The sequence below is a fragment of the Salminus brasiliensis genome, chromosome 15 (genome assembly GCF_030463535.1).
Source record: "Salminus brasiliensis chromosome 15, fSalBra1.hap2, whole genome shotgun sequence".
NCBI lineage: Eukaryota > Metazoa > Chordata > Actinopteri > Characiformes > Bryconidae > Salminus > Salminus brasiliensis.
In genome coordinates this window covers 9,522,855-9,535,874 of record NC_132892.1, presented here as the reverse complement: position 1 = coordinate 9,535,874, position 13,020 = coordinate 9,522,855, and the positions used below count along the sequence as shown (strand labels likewise).

The following is a 13,020-nucleotide window of genomic DNA, read 5'->3' as shown; positions in this document are numbered from 1 at the left end:
GTGCCTGATTTTTCTATCCCATTAAGAAGGAATATGATATGAATCTTTTTCCCCTCATTTTTTTTTTGCAACTGTGTTTTGTTTTTTTTTCAGATGAAGGGGGTTAATGTTGAGGCGGTCCTGAGGGTCGAGGAGGACGAGGAGGACAATAAAAGGAAGAACATGTCACGGCAAGTGGCAGAGGGTGATCTGGGACTGAGTATGCTCATAGACTCCCAGAACAATCAGTATGTGCTGACCAAACCCCGTGATTCCACCATTCCTCGGGCTGACCATCACTTCATCAAGGTAAGTGCCTGAAGCCTTGACCTGACCCTCCCCCTGTTTGCCTATGCACTGGTTGAGGTGTGTGCTGATATCTAGTAATAACATATACTGTGATATTTAATACACACAGTGGTGACCTCAGGCATTTGTCTGATAGACACTGTGGTTCGGCATGGTATGTTTACACCAGCAAAATATACATATGACCACTAGCGTTTACTAATTTACATGCGGTAAATTAGTCACGGTTAAGACAACACAACAGATACTTTGGTAAAATATGGTATTTTTGTTATTTCTACTGTATATTTACTGTCTACACCACAATTATGCATCAGTAACACTGAAGAGCAGCACATCAGCACCAGACTCAGGTCACTTCATTTTCAGTATGTAGCAGTCTGGTGATTATGTGTTTCCTCACCAGTTGTACTGATAAACGTATAGGGAAAGACTATCTTAGAAAACGAAATACAGAAGTATCAAAGAACCAAATTCTCAGGATGTGGCCAGTGCATGTTAAATGTTGTTGAGTCAGGACTGTTATGTAACAGTTATGGGGTTTTGGATTTGGCCCATTTTCCAGCCCTTTTCCAGTTTTGTTGCAGGATTTGTAATGAAGAGAGAACAATATTTGACCATATGTCACTTTAATGTTATGAACATTATTCAGCTCTATAAGAAAAATACCATTTTACATTCTAGGGCACCTTCAAGCACTATATAGTTATGTAAGTATATGCACAGCTGCTACAAATTGGTCATAGAAAAGTACATGTGATTTGTACAGCTGTGAGTTATTGGTTGAGCCGGGGCGACTTGTCGATGTAATTGCCATCATGGATTGTGGAAATAGGCATAATTGACGAGCTGCATTGTTATTTGGCAGGATTATATTTTTGTTTACTTTACTGTAAATTGTTTAATTATTTGTGTAAATATCTAATATTTAAGTAAACATGTTGATACTCAATTTCCTTCATACTCCAGGATTAATGTACATAAATGTACATAATTGCATCTTGCAGATCAAAAAATATAGATGCTCAAAATCCTTTATCATTCTATGAATCTTCTTAAAATTTCAGGTTGAATTCATTTGTATTAATTTAATGTTTCTGGGTTATGGTTATATCAACCAGCAGTACTTCGATGTTAATGACCTGTGTTTCCTCCCACAGGACCTGGTATCTGTGGTCATGCTCTCTCTGCCATGTGGCTGGCTTTGCACTTTAATGGGACTGCCTCCGATGTTTGGCTACATAGTTTGTGGGGTTCTTCTGGGTCCCTCAGGGCTTAATAGCATTAAGGTAAAAGACACCTAACTTAACCTAACCTAACCCAAAAAGGCAGGGGTTGTTGTTAATGATTCAAATGATTCCAAGATCTAGGCTATCTCATTTAATGACAGTCATTTTTATGATATGGTACATATGAATGTTACACACGTGGCAATGCTTTAATTGTAGATAGTGTCTGAATATGCATCTTTAGATTTGCTGTGGAGCTGGGAGGCTAATGTTGCTGTTGGAAAATACCAATAATAATACCAATGATACCAATAATAATAATTGGTAAATGTGTAAATGTGGACACCCATAATATGATTAAATAGCTCAACACTTTGAGGCAAGCATGTGATAATTTAGGCATGCAGTTAGCTCAGTGCTGAACAGTGTTAGCTTTATTTGGAGCCTTGTAGCTCCAGTACACAACTAAAAAAGGAAACTGCAGACTTCAAGCATGTCCTGTCTGCTGATTAGTTACATTTAGGCTATAAGGGAGAAAACTGTACATTTGATTTCTGGCCAGACCTGTCACTGCACTGACCACAAAAATGTATTTTTACCTAATGCAAATGATGGATGTTTTAATATAACCTCTTTTTTTTTTTTATCTGTCTCTCACAAGTCCATGGTTCAAGTAGAGACGCTTGGGGAGTTGGGTGTGTTCTTCACTCTTTTTGTGGTTGGTCTTGAGTTCTCTCCTGAACGACTCCACAAGGTAAAGAAAAATGTTTGTTATGTTTGTTGACGATTTTGACGATTATTTGCCGAATATTATATATTTTCACGACATGCGTCGTGATATTCTATTGGAATATTGTCCGCTATTGTAGACCACAGGTGGTTTTCTCCCTTTGCAACTATTAGTTGTTATTTTGTCTATGAAGATTTTTGGTCATCCAGACCTCTAATGTTGTAGACGTTTCAGATATTTTCAGATGAACTAAGTTGCCTCGACTGGAATCAAGCTTGCACATCAGCTTCAGCAGGTGGCTCTTTTGGAATAACTAGGTTCAAATACGATGGGGTAACATGTACACTAGTAAAAGGTAAAGGTGCGCGTATTTGTCACTGTACAGTGTACAGCGAAATGTGTCCTCCGCATTTAACCCATCTGTGGTAGTGAACACACACACACTAGGGAACTAGGGACAGTGAGTATACACACACACACACAGAGCGGTGGGCAGCCAACTCCAGCGCCCGGGGAGCAGAGAGGGTAAAGGGCCTTGCTCAAGGGCCCAACAGTGACAGCTTGCCGAGCCCAGGAATCGAACCCACAACCCTGTTATCAATAGCCCGGCGCTCTAACCGCTGAGCCACCACTGCCCACTAATAGGAAACACTCGCGACTCTGGTGATGTACCACTTTGTTATATGTAACAAATTCTGTTGTTCAAAACAGATCTTTATTGTGGTTGATTTGCATAAATAAGGATAGCCTCTGCTCGAACATTTGCATGTGGGTAGCACTTATCATAATGCTCATGTGGAAATTATTTTGGCGGATTCAAGACGTGGCTTAGAAGCCGTTTCGGTCCAGTGGAGCTGGCTAAGTTTGTAAATGTTTGTAAAGCTACATGACTGGACTACAACCAAAGGCCAAAGCTCAGATGTAAAACAACCATGATTCTGGTATTTCTTACTCCTGGGCGCCCCTACAGTTGGGAAGTATAATTCGTGCTTTGAGCTACGCCTAAAGGACACATTTTGCACATGCGTTTAAAGCAGCATTGTGCGAGAATTGGTATTTCTTGCTCCTGGGCTTCATCTACAGTTGGGAAGTATAATTTGTGCTTTGAGCCACCCCTAAATGGCACACGTGCTTGCTTCACCAAAGTTACAGTGCAGTTTCTGGTGCGTTGAGTCCAAAGTAGCAACGACAGAGAAGCTATTCTCCATATTACAGGTAAGTGGAGCTTTAGCATGATTTTGAAGCTGTTATTTTAAGCTAAAAATATTACATAGTGTTGCTTTAATATCCATATTCTGCAGCCGTATAATGGCACTTGACACACACTTTTATCCAGAGGAACTTATACTTGAATCATGTTATACAGAAAGGCAAATGTTGTGTTGGGAGTCTTGCCCAAGGACTTGGTGAGTCCAGTGAGTGTGCAGTGGTGGCTTAGAGGTTAGAGTGCTGGGTTGTTGATCACATGTGGGTTTGATACCTGGGTCCACTGAGCTGCAACTGTTAGGCCCTTATATGGGTCATTTGCATATTGTAGTGTATTGCAAAGGCTGGTATCATAATACAGATTACCAAACAATATATTGTGCAGCCAGAGCACAAACTGAGATTTCTGAACCATTTTCTTTTGTTTCTTCTGCAGGTCTGGAAGATCTCTGTCCAAGGCTCCTGCTACCTTAGTGTATTGATGGTGGGAGCAGGACTTCTGTGGGGACAGATGTTTAGGCTTCATCCCATTCAGACGGTGTTCATTTCCAGCTGCTTGTCGCTGTCCAGCACGCCTCTTGTGTCACGTTTCCTTTCAGTTGGGAACCGGGGGGACAAGGACAGTAAGTGTGAGAGACTTTGAGTTTGAGAGTTTTTGATATTAAAATGACATCATTGTTTAGCTGTAGTGTTGTGTCAGTTCCCAGAGAAAGTATCCTGATCATGATACATATTCTGTGTCATTAAGATTTCTTCAAGTATCCCATGCATAGCTGCGATGAAATTCAAGAGGGTCTTGCTCCTTATCTTCAGTGCTGCTACAAGAAAGACTAGTGTGACTGGGTCTTTAAAGTGAGTTCATCACTGTTTGTTGAATCAAGCATGTGTGTGTGTGTGTAGGTGAACTGGACTATAGTAGTGTTCTACTGGGAATGCTGGTGATGCAGGATGTTCAGCTGGGCCTGTTCATTGCCATCATGCCTACCCTTATTCAAGTGGGGAATGGAGACATGGACAGGTGAATACAGCATGCGCGTGCACACACGCTCACACACACACACACACACACACACATGCAGATTGCTCTTGGCCTGACCTTGCCATCTTGGTTGTAAATTCTGGACAGTGGGATGACTAATTGTAGTGAGATCTTTTTAAAACCCTTCCAGACTTATCGTTGCCGTCAGACAAAAACCTTGAATATTTAATCCCGGTCATTTTGGAGCATTTCTATTGGTCCAGTCATTGAAAGCTGTGACATAGCTTAAAGAATGACTGCCAAACTGTCAAAAAATGAAAAACAGCAAAAATTAAGATGAAGGTTTTGCATGAGAGTGTCGATATGCAGCTACAACCTTCTTTCTGAAGGCCTCTGAGAGCTCTTTGGATCACGCAGTGGTGATACCACTCACTTTAACATTCAAGCGCAAACCAGACAAAGTTTAAGTAAGACGGCTCCTAAATCCTATGCTTTAACGTCTATATCGCCATTGTCTTGCAAAAGCCTTGTATCTCCAAAACATAGCAGGAGAAGGAAAAACCCTCAACCTTAACTTTAAATGAAAACTGACTCTGTAAGGTGTCAGTCTAAGTACTCTATGTACACACTCAAACTAGAAACTTCCAACACTTCCAACACATTCACAGACCTTGAACTTAGTCAATAGGGATATCTGTGAAACTGACTTTCGGGCTATGCTTTTTCTGATTGGTCAGCAGTCTGTTTCTCAGTACTCTAACTGGTTGTCTTTCCTCATTGCTGCACCTGAGTTTAAGTTACTCTCCTCTGTTGCAGTGCGCTGATGGGAGGCTTGCGTGTTCTGGTGCTTCTGTCCCAGGTCTTGGTCTCCTTTGCTGTCGTGCTGCTGCTCTGCTGGCTCCTCAGGTCTCATCTAATTGGTCCGTTCTACAGGAAGCTACACGCAGAGAGTAAAGGGAACAAAGAAATACTTGTGCTGGGGACCACAGCGTTTGTGTTCTTAATGCTGACGGTAAGTGTTTCTCATGCACTCGAATCTTGACAACTCGATGCTTTCACCAGGTTCTAGACGTGGGTTGGTAAAATGTACTTTAGTGCTAAGAGTCCAGCCACTAATGGTTGGATGAGTGAACAGGTTAGGTGATGGATGGTTAAGCAAATAAACAAACAGATGGACAAAAGACCTGCAGAAAGACTGACAGGTTAGCTAGCTTGATAGCTTTTGGTTATGCTGGATGAGAGAGCTTGCTAGTTAGGTTTTGCTCAGTACATTTGTCTGACTGGAGCAGACTGAGATGGCATTAAATGAACAGTTTAGATAAAGCAGTGTGGGCAGAACAAAACACATTAGCCCGGTGACTGGTAAGGATAGTGCTGAAACAAGAACTACCCAAGACTAGCACAACTGGGTCATATCATTCAAATAAATATTTATGAAGGCAAAGCATACAAATTACACATAATTCTTAAGACCTGCCCAGCAGATGCTGAAACTACCAAAATTTTAATTATTGTGATCTTAAACAACTTGTCAAGGTTTCAGATAAGCATCGATTTAGACCTACGCTCTAAATAATTCTAAATTGTGAGCTTTTTTATTTTTAGTACCTGTTTATCCTGGATAAAAAATTTGGGGTTTAGATAAAATTGTTTCTATCTTGTGAGACTTGACCGTTGAAAATATTACACTTCTCAGGTGACAGAGTTCCTGCATGTGTCCATGGAGCTAGGCTGTTTCCTTGCAGGAGCCCTCCTCTCATCACAGGGGCACATGGTCACCAGTGAGGTCATGAGCTGTGTGGAGCCAATCAGAGACTTCTTGGCTATTATCTTCTTTGCATCTATTGGTAAGTTTTGACTTTTGATCATTTTCCTGTTAAAATCAACATGGGGAATCCTAGAACACATCCAGCATTCGAGAACAGTGTTGTTTGCTGGGATGCATTTAAAGAATTTATGGAATTCAAGTATTTTCAGGAAGTCTGACTGCGTTATCTACAATGCCACCAGCCTCCTTGCCATGAATGGAAACGAACCTGCATATCAAAGAAAGGGCGAGCGGTTAGACAGTTGTGCCACTCCGAAGCCCCTTTGGATCCAATTTTCTGCATGGAATATAAATGAACCTTATTATTCAGTTTTTGTGGCATTATTGCCTCAGATGCTAACAATGATCAATTCATTACAACTTTGATATGATTACAGCTAGAGAGTGCAGTTCCTGCAGAAACTCTGGAAGTGTTGTCAATGAAGTTTTTTGTTGTTGATTTTAAGCTATTGGTTCTACGATCTATCTCAGAAACTGTATAAGGAGGCTCCAAAAAACAAGTGGAATAATATTAAACAAAAACAATATAACTCAAAAAGAACAATAGTGTGTTGAATTCTGCAACACACTAATGATGTACCTTTATAATATTAGGCTGTGCTTTACCAAAAAACAGGGCTGACCAGTCTTATCTCACACTTATCTGGTGTGGTTTCAGGTTTTCACCCCAATCAAGCTATAGAAGAACTCCTGACTTTTTTTTTCAGTTGGCTCATAACACTGAAGTAGTTATAGGAGATGTGCTCTTACTTGGTAGAAATAAAAGTCACAAGTCCTATGCGGTGAAGATATGTGACCCCTGTCATGGGACATTGCCCCCTTATGTCCTGCGGTTGTAGACAACAGTCTGAAGGTGTAAAATGCTAATTTCTCAGATATTTTACAAAGTCAGAATTGTTCTGTTAACAGTGGTGGTGATGGGAACCAGACGTCATATGGGCAAAAGTGTAGGGACACCTGCTCATTTACTGTTTCTTCTAAAATCATGAGTATTATAAATAGTGTATTCTGCTTTTGTGGAGTAACTGTCTCAACTGTCCAGTAAGGTTTTTTGTATTTGCACATCTGTATCCGCAATGGGCAGCAATGCATTCATTAGAAGGAGTGTCCATTTGGACGTATAGTGTAGTCCACAGAAAGTCAATACCGCAAACTGTCAATAGGTTGTGTTGATGTCTGTGATGCTGTTTTGTTAACCAATCACGGCAGAGAAATAGATGTTAAAATAAACCCAAGGAAACACATATTTTAGACCCATCCTAAATAGACATGTAGGTTCACTGTTGGATTTGGATGGTTAATATAATGGCTATAGTTGCCAAATCATCACTACTGAAAAGAATCTGGTAAGTTAAGTGTCTCTACAATGACCCATTCACATCAAACCACCCTGGATGACTTACATGCTTACATCTCAAACACTGAACTATGCAGACATTTGAAAAAGTTGTGCATGGTGTGTTATTGTGTGTGATATGTTATTTCTCTTGCAGGCTTACATGTGTTCCCGACTTTTGTTCTCTATGAGCTGACCATCCTTCTGGTTCTTACCTTATCTCTGGTGATCATGAAGGTAACTGCCACAGACTGTGGCTTTTCATCATTTCAACTGCTCATACATGCCTTGCCCTCCATCTCTTTTCAAAGATGACTTCAAAAGAGTTTTCTTCTCTCTGCTCTTCCTGTTGTGTCATTCCACATTCTCCCTCTAAGTTTGTCATGGCAGTGCTGGTGCTCTCTGCCATCCTTCCACTTGGCTCTCGACACATCCGCTGGCTGGTATCGGCCGGGCTGGCGCAAGTCAGCGAGTTCTCCTTTGTCCTGGGCAGTCGTGCCCGCCGGGCGGGCATCATCTCCAGGGAGGTGAGCCCTGCGACCAGATATGTCACATCCTACTGCTTTTTACATGTCTCACAAAGAAGTTAGACATAAAGGGATAGTAGTGTGAAAAACTGTGCACTACTTAAGTTTTTACCCAATGTTTTTAACAAAGTGCTTCCCTTTACAGACTCATAAATAATTAGACAAACTAACATAATTATAATACTTCAGTCAATGACTTCCTAAATTTTGGAACTCATAGACATCACCAAATGCAGAGTTTACTTCCTGTAGATGCTTGGCCAGGTTTTGTTTTGTTTGTGGGTCTTTTTGCCATCAGTTTTGTCTTCAGTAAGTAAAAAGCAGCTCAGTGAGTTTGGGGTCAGGTGACAGAGTCATCCATTTAGATACATTCCATTTCTTTGCCTTAAAAAAAAAACTTCTGGGTTGCTTCTGAAATAAGTTTTGGATCATTAGCCATCTGTACTGTAGACAATCCTAAGGTTTTGAACTGAACAGAATTATAGTTCAGAAATTAAGAGTATTATAAATAATAAAGTGAATCCTGCTTTTGTGGAGTAACTGTCTCGATTGACAAGGGAAGGTTTTTTACTTTTTTGTTTTGTGTACTGGATGGAGCACCATCATTCCACTGCTCCACAACTCCATGCTGGGGACTTTATACATTTATTTACATTTACATTTACATTTATAGCATTTTAGCTGACGCTCTTATCCAGAGCGACGTACAAGGTTACTCGCATTACAGAGGAGGGCCAATGTAGTGTTAGGAGTCTTACCCAAGGACTCTTATTGGTGTAGCACAGCATAGTCACCCAGACCGGGAATCGAACCCCAGTATCCCACATGGTGTAATTGTTCACTGGCAGGTAGAGGTGGTATCTGTTGCGCCACACAAACCAAAATATACCCCTCTAGCCCACACCTGGCATTAGGCATAGTGCCATTAGGTTCTTGTTTATCTCCTCCAGAGAGTCCTGTTCTGTTAGCAATACAGAATTCTATAGTAACCAGACTTCAGAATCCATCATGGTACTGTTCATTCCATAACAGTGCCTCCATCATGTTTGACAGGTGGTGTGGTATACTTCAAATCATGTACCCTTTTCTTTATACTCAAGTTAATCTTGGTTTCATTTGTCCAAAGAATCTTGTACCAGACCTGTGTTTGGTGTAGCTTAGTGAGTAACAACACCGCCTTTCCCTCAAACAGCATACTAAGAGCTCCCATGAACAGGTACCAAATGAAGATTTAGCACTTGGAATCCACTCCAGACCTTTTTTTATGTTCATAAATTGGCAAGAGTAATGAGAGATCAGGCCGCACCTGGCCATGAAACTGCTAAGCGGTCGATTGTCCAGTTACTTTTGAGTCTGTGAAAATAGAGGAACTATGTAAAAATGGCTGTAGTTCCTAATTCTAACCAGCTAATGCAATATTTTTGTTAAATCCCTTAAATTAAAGCATTTCATTTCAAATGTATTGTGGTAGGGGACAGAGGCATTATGAAAATTATGAAAACCAAAATGTCACTATGTATTATAGTTCACATATGATGTTTGTAATGGATTATATACATCTCATTTCTCATTGTGCCTTTAAAACTAATGTATATACATGACCTCTGTTCTGGCTGCTCTGTTTTGAGTGTTGGTCAAAGCCTTGTAGACTTCTGTCACAAGAAGTGCTTCAGGTGTGAGTGGGCAGAATTCTGAGGTATGCGGAGTAGTAGGATATGCAGTACTGTGCAGATATTTAAAAAACATTTACCTTGAAAATAGGTGTGTTCTTGCAAGAATAACAAGAACTTCAAGAATTGTGACTTCACAAAAACAGACCTGTTGTTTTTTTCATTTAATAGACTGTCAGAACTTAAGAGAGATTGTAATGTTTTGCAACTTTAACAATGTTTACATACTAGTGTTGTAGTCAGGACCACTAGAGCACAGTCTGAGTCGAGACCAAGATTGGGGCATATTGAGTTTGAGTCAAGACCAAGGCTTTCAGTAGCCGAGTCTGAGTCAAGACCAAGACTGGGACACATCGAGTCTGAGTCAAGACCAAGACTGGGACACATTGAGTCTGAGTCAAGACCAAGGCTTTCAGTAGCCGAGTCTGAGTCAAGACCAAGACTGGGACACATGGAGTCTGAGTCAGGAGCTAGACTGGGACACATTGAGTCTGAGTCAAGACCAAGACTGGGACACATCGAGTCTGAGTCAAGACCAAGACTGGGACACATTGAGTCTGAGTCAAGACCAAGGCTTTCAGTAGCCGAGTCTGAGTCAAGACCAAGACTGGGACGCATGGAGTCTGAGTCAGGAGCTAGACTGGGACACATCGAGTCTGAGTCAAGACCTAGACTGCGACACATGGAGTCTGAGTCAAGACCAAGACTGGGACACATTGAGTCTGAGTCAAGACCAAGGCTTTCAGTAGCCGAGTCTGAGTCAAGACCAAGACTGGGACACATGGAGTCTGAGTCAGGAGCTAGACTGCGACACATGGAGTCTGAGTCAAGACCTAGACTGCGACACATGGAGTCTGAGTCAAGACCTAGACTGCGACACATGGAGTCTGAGTCAAGACTTAGACTGGGACACATCGAATCTGAGTCAAGACCTAGACTGGGACACATCGAGTCTGAGTCAAGACCTAGACTGGGACACATCGAGTCTGAGTCAAGACCAAGACTGGGACACATCGAGTCTGAGTCAGGAGCTAGACTGGGACACATCGAGTCTGAGTCAAGACCAAGACTGGGACACATCGAGTCTGAGTCAGGAGCTAGACTGGGACACATCGAGTCTGAGTCAAGACCAAGACTGGGACACATCGAGTCTGAGTCAGGAGCTAGACTGGGACACATCGAGTCTGAGTCAAGACCAAGACTGGGACACATTGAGTCTGAGTATTGTAGTATTGGAGTCTGAGTCAAGACCGAGACCGGGAGTGGCAGCGACTGAGACAAGACAGGGAGAGGGGGGTTTCTCTCTTATTATGTAGCGGTGGGTGGTGACCTTCCAAATGTCAAAGTTTCCACTGCTCGTCACAGCATCTAACGAAGCCTCCACCATGCCTCCACATGCTTGTTATCGATCCATGGCTTGTAGATGTAAAGTCAGAGACAGAAGCTTTGTCTGTTGCTGCACAGTTTGTTTTGGTCATCCTCTAGTCCTTCAGCAGTGGTCACAGGACTCACATGACGCTGTTGGCTGGATATTTCTGGCTGGTGGGCTCTTCTCAGTCCACTGAGGCTGAGATGCACTGCTGTGTCTGATCCACTCATACCAGCAAAGCACACACTTGCACTCTGCCACCATGTCAGTGTCAGAATGAACCAACTAATATACATATATCCACCTATTCAGTCTACAGTGAGTCATGATACGCAGCTGCCAGTCAGAACAGAGGTCATTTACATATATCATTCTTTAAATTTTACAATACTAAAGGGGTTACACTGTCATCTTTATCTCCTCTTCAGGTTTATCTGCTGGTCCTCAGTGTCACCACATTAAGTCTGCTGTTAGCACCTGTGCTATGGAGAGCTGCCACTCTTAGGTGCATCCCTCGGGTTGAGCGAAAACCATCCACTTGACCCTCACTCAGCACTATGGAGGTCACTCTCTCGCCAGCGGTGGAGCACCGTGGTACAAGAAGGGTTAGAGATCAGGGAGCCTTCGGGTTCGACGCACAGAAAATGTTCCAGGGTAGGTGGGCAGTAGGTGGCCATGCCGCTCTGGGGTGAAGCAACTCTGACATGTCGGAGCCTACTGAGGTTCACAAAAAGGGCAAAGAGAGAGGATTTTTATACATAAGGCTGCATTATAATTTGTTGCTAATAGTGTACAAAGACATGTATTTATTCTTGTAGATCTGTAAGCTGTTCTGCTCACATGAAGAAGCACCTAAATGTGCCTTGAAATCAGCTGATGTCCATAGATTTACCAAATAACCTGGCTGAGCATGTAAATAAACATCAGTAATGAATTACATGCCTGTTTGTCCGCTTTCTCCAGCCATTGAAGTCCCAATAGAACTTTGTGTTTTTGCACATATAGGTGTTTGCATATCTCTTGTCGACTGTTATAAGGGTCAACTTTGGAAAAGGGCAGAAGGTGAAGGGCCCACATTCTCTGTTAATGGTGTTCTTGTTTTTGATTTTATTCTCTGGGGGTACACATGATATCTGTCTTTTTTTGTAGTTGTTGTTTTTTGTACCAAAAACAGTCAAAGCTCATTTTTCCAAGACCATTCTCCAGCCTCTTTTTATACCTTACAGTTAAACAGCCTATTTTTGTTACTGTGCCTTTAAATGATGACTGATGTATGCAAATGACTCATATATGGTTACCCTGTATTGTGGCTCGTTCTAAAGAAGTTGAGGCTGAAACACCAACATAAATTTGACTAGCTGGATGTATGACCTCACAAAAGCTCTGAATTTAAAATGGGCTGGTATTCCTTTTATGGACCATATGATCTGGGAAGATCGTATGAAAACTGTGGATGTTTTGAATCTTCAACGGTGTTTAAACATTGCATTAAACTTTAATTTAAAAGTTTTCCATGAAATGGGTCCTTTCATTTAGAGGAGAGATTTGGTGTGAATGGCAAACACATTCCAGTCTTCTTATGTTGGTTATAAGAATGTGGCCACTTTTGGTGTGGCAGTATTTCATTTTTATGAGTGTCAAATAAATTCGTTTGACTTGTCTGTAGTTATTTATAGTAATGTGCTTTAATGGCAAGCTAAGCTTGGTACAATAAGGCTTAACTCTACTGTTGACATTCTTTATGAAAACATTCAGCTCACAGAACATGTGATGTTTTCCCTGTTGTTCTTATACTGTAAATGGTTGACATTACAGTGAAAAGGGGAGCAATTAAATATCTGTTAAAGATATGATATGA

General features: G+C 41.5%; 1 protein-coding gene across 1 annotated transcript in view; it reads left to right on the top strand.

The window, feature by feature from the left end:
- Positions 1-13,020, top strand: part of tmco3 (transmembrane and coiled-coil domains 3) — a 25,962-nt gene extending 12,942 nt beyond the window's left edge. The window contains exons 4-13 of the mRNA XM_072656695.1: positions 94-288; positions 1,449-1,577; positions 2,179-2,271; positions 3,890-4,076; positions 4,354-4,471; positions 5,249-5,444; positions 6,129-6,279; positions 7,754-7,833; positions 7,974-8,123; positions 11,591-13,020. Of these exons, the coding sequence (XP_072512796.1) occupies positions 94-288; positions 1,449-1,577; positions 2,179-2,271; positions 3,890-4,076; positions 4,354-4,471; positions 5,249-5,444; positions 6,129-6,279; positions 7,754-7,833; positions 7,974-8,123; positions 11,591-11,704 (1,413 nt within the window). The 3' untranslated portion in view covers positions 11,705-13,020. The remainder of the gene's footprint in view (positions 1-93; positions 289-1,448; positions 1,578-2,178; positions 2,272-3,889; positions 4,077-4,353; positions 4,472-5,248; positions 5,445-6,128; positions 6,280-7,753; positions 7,834-7,973; positions 8,124-11,590) is intronic.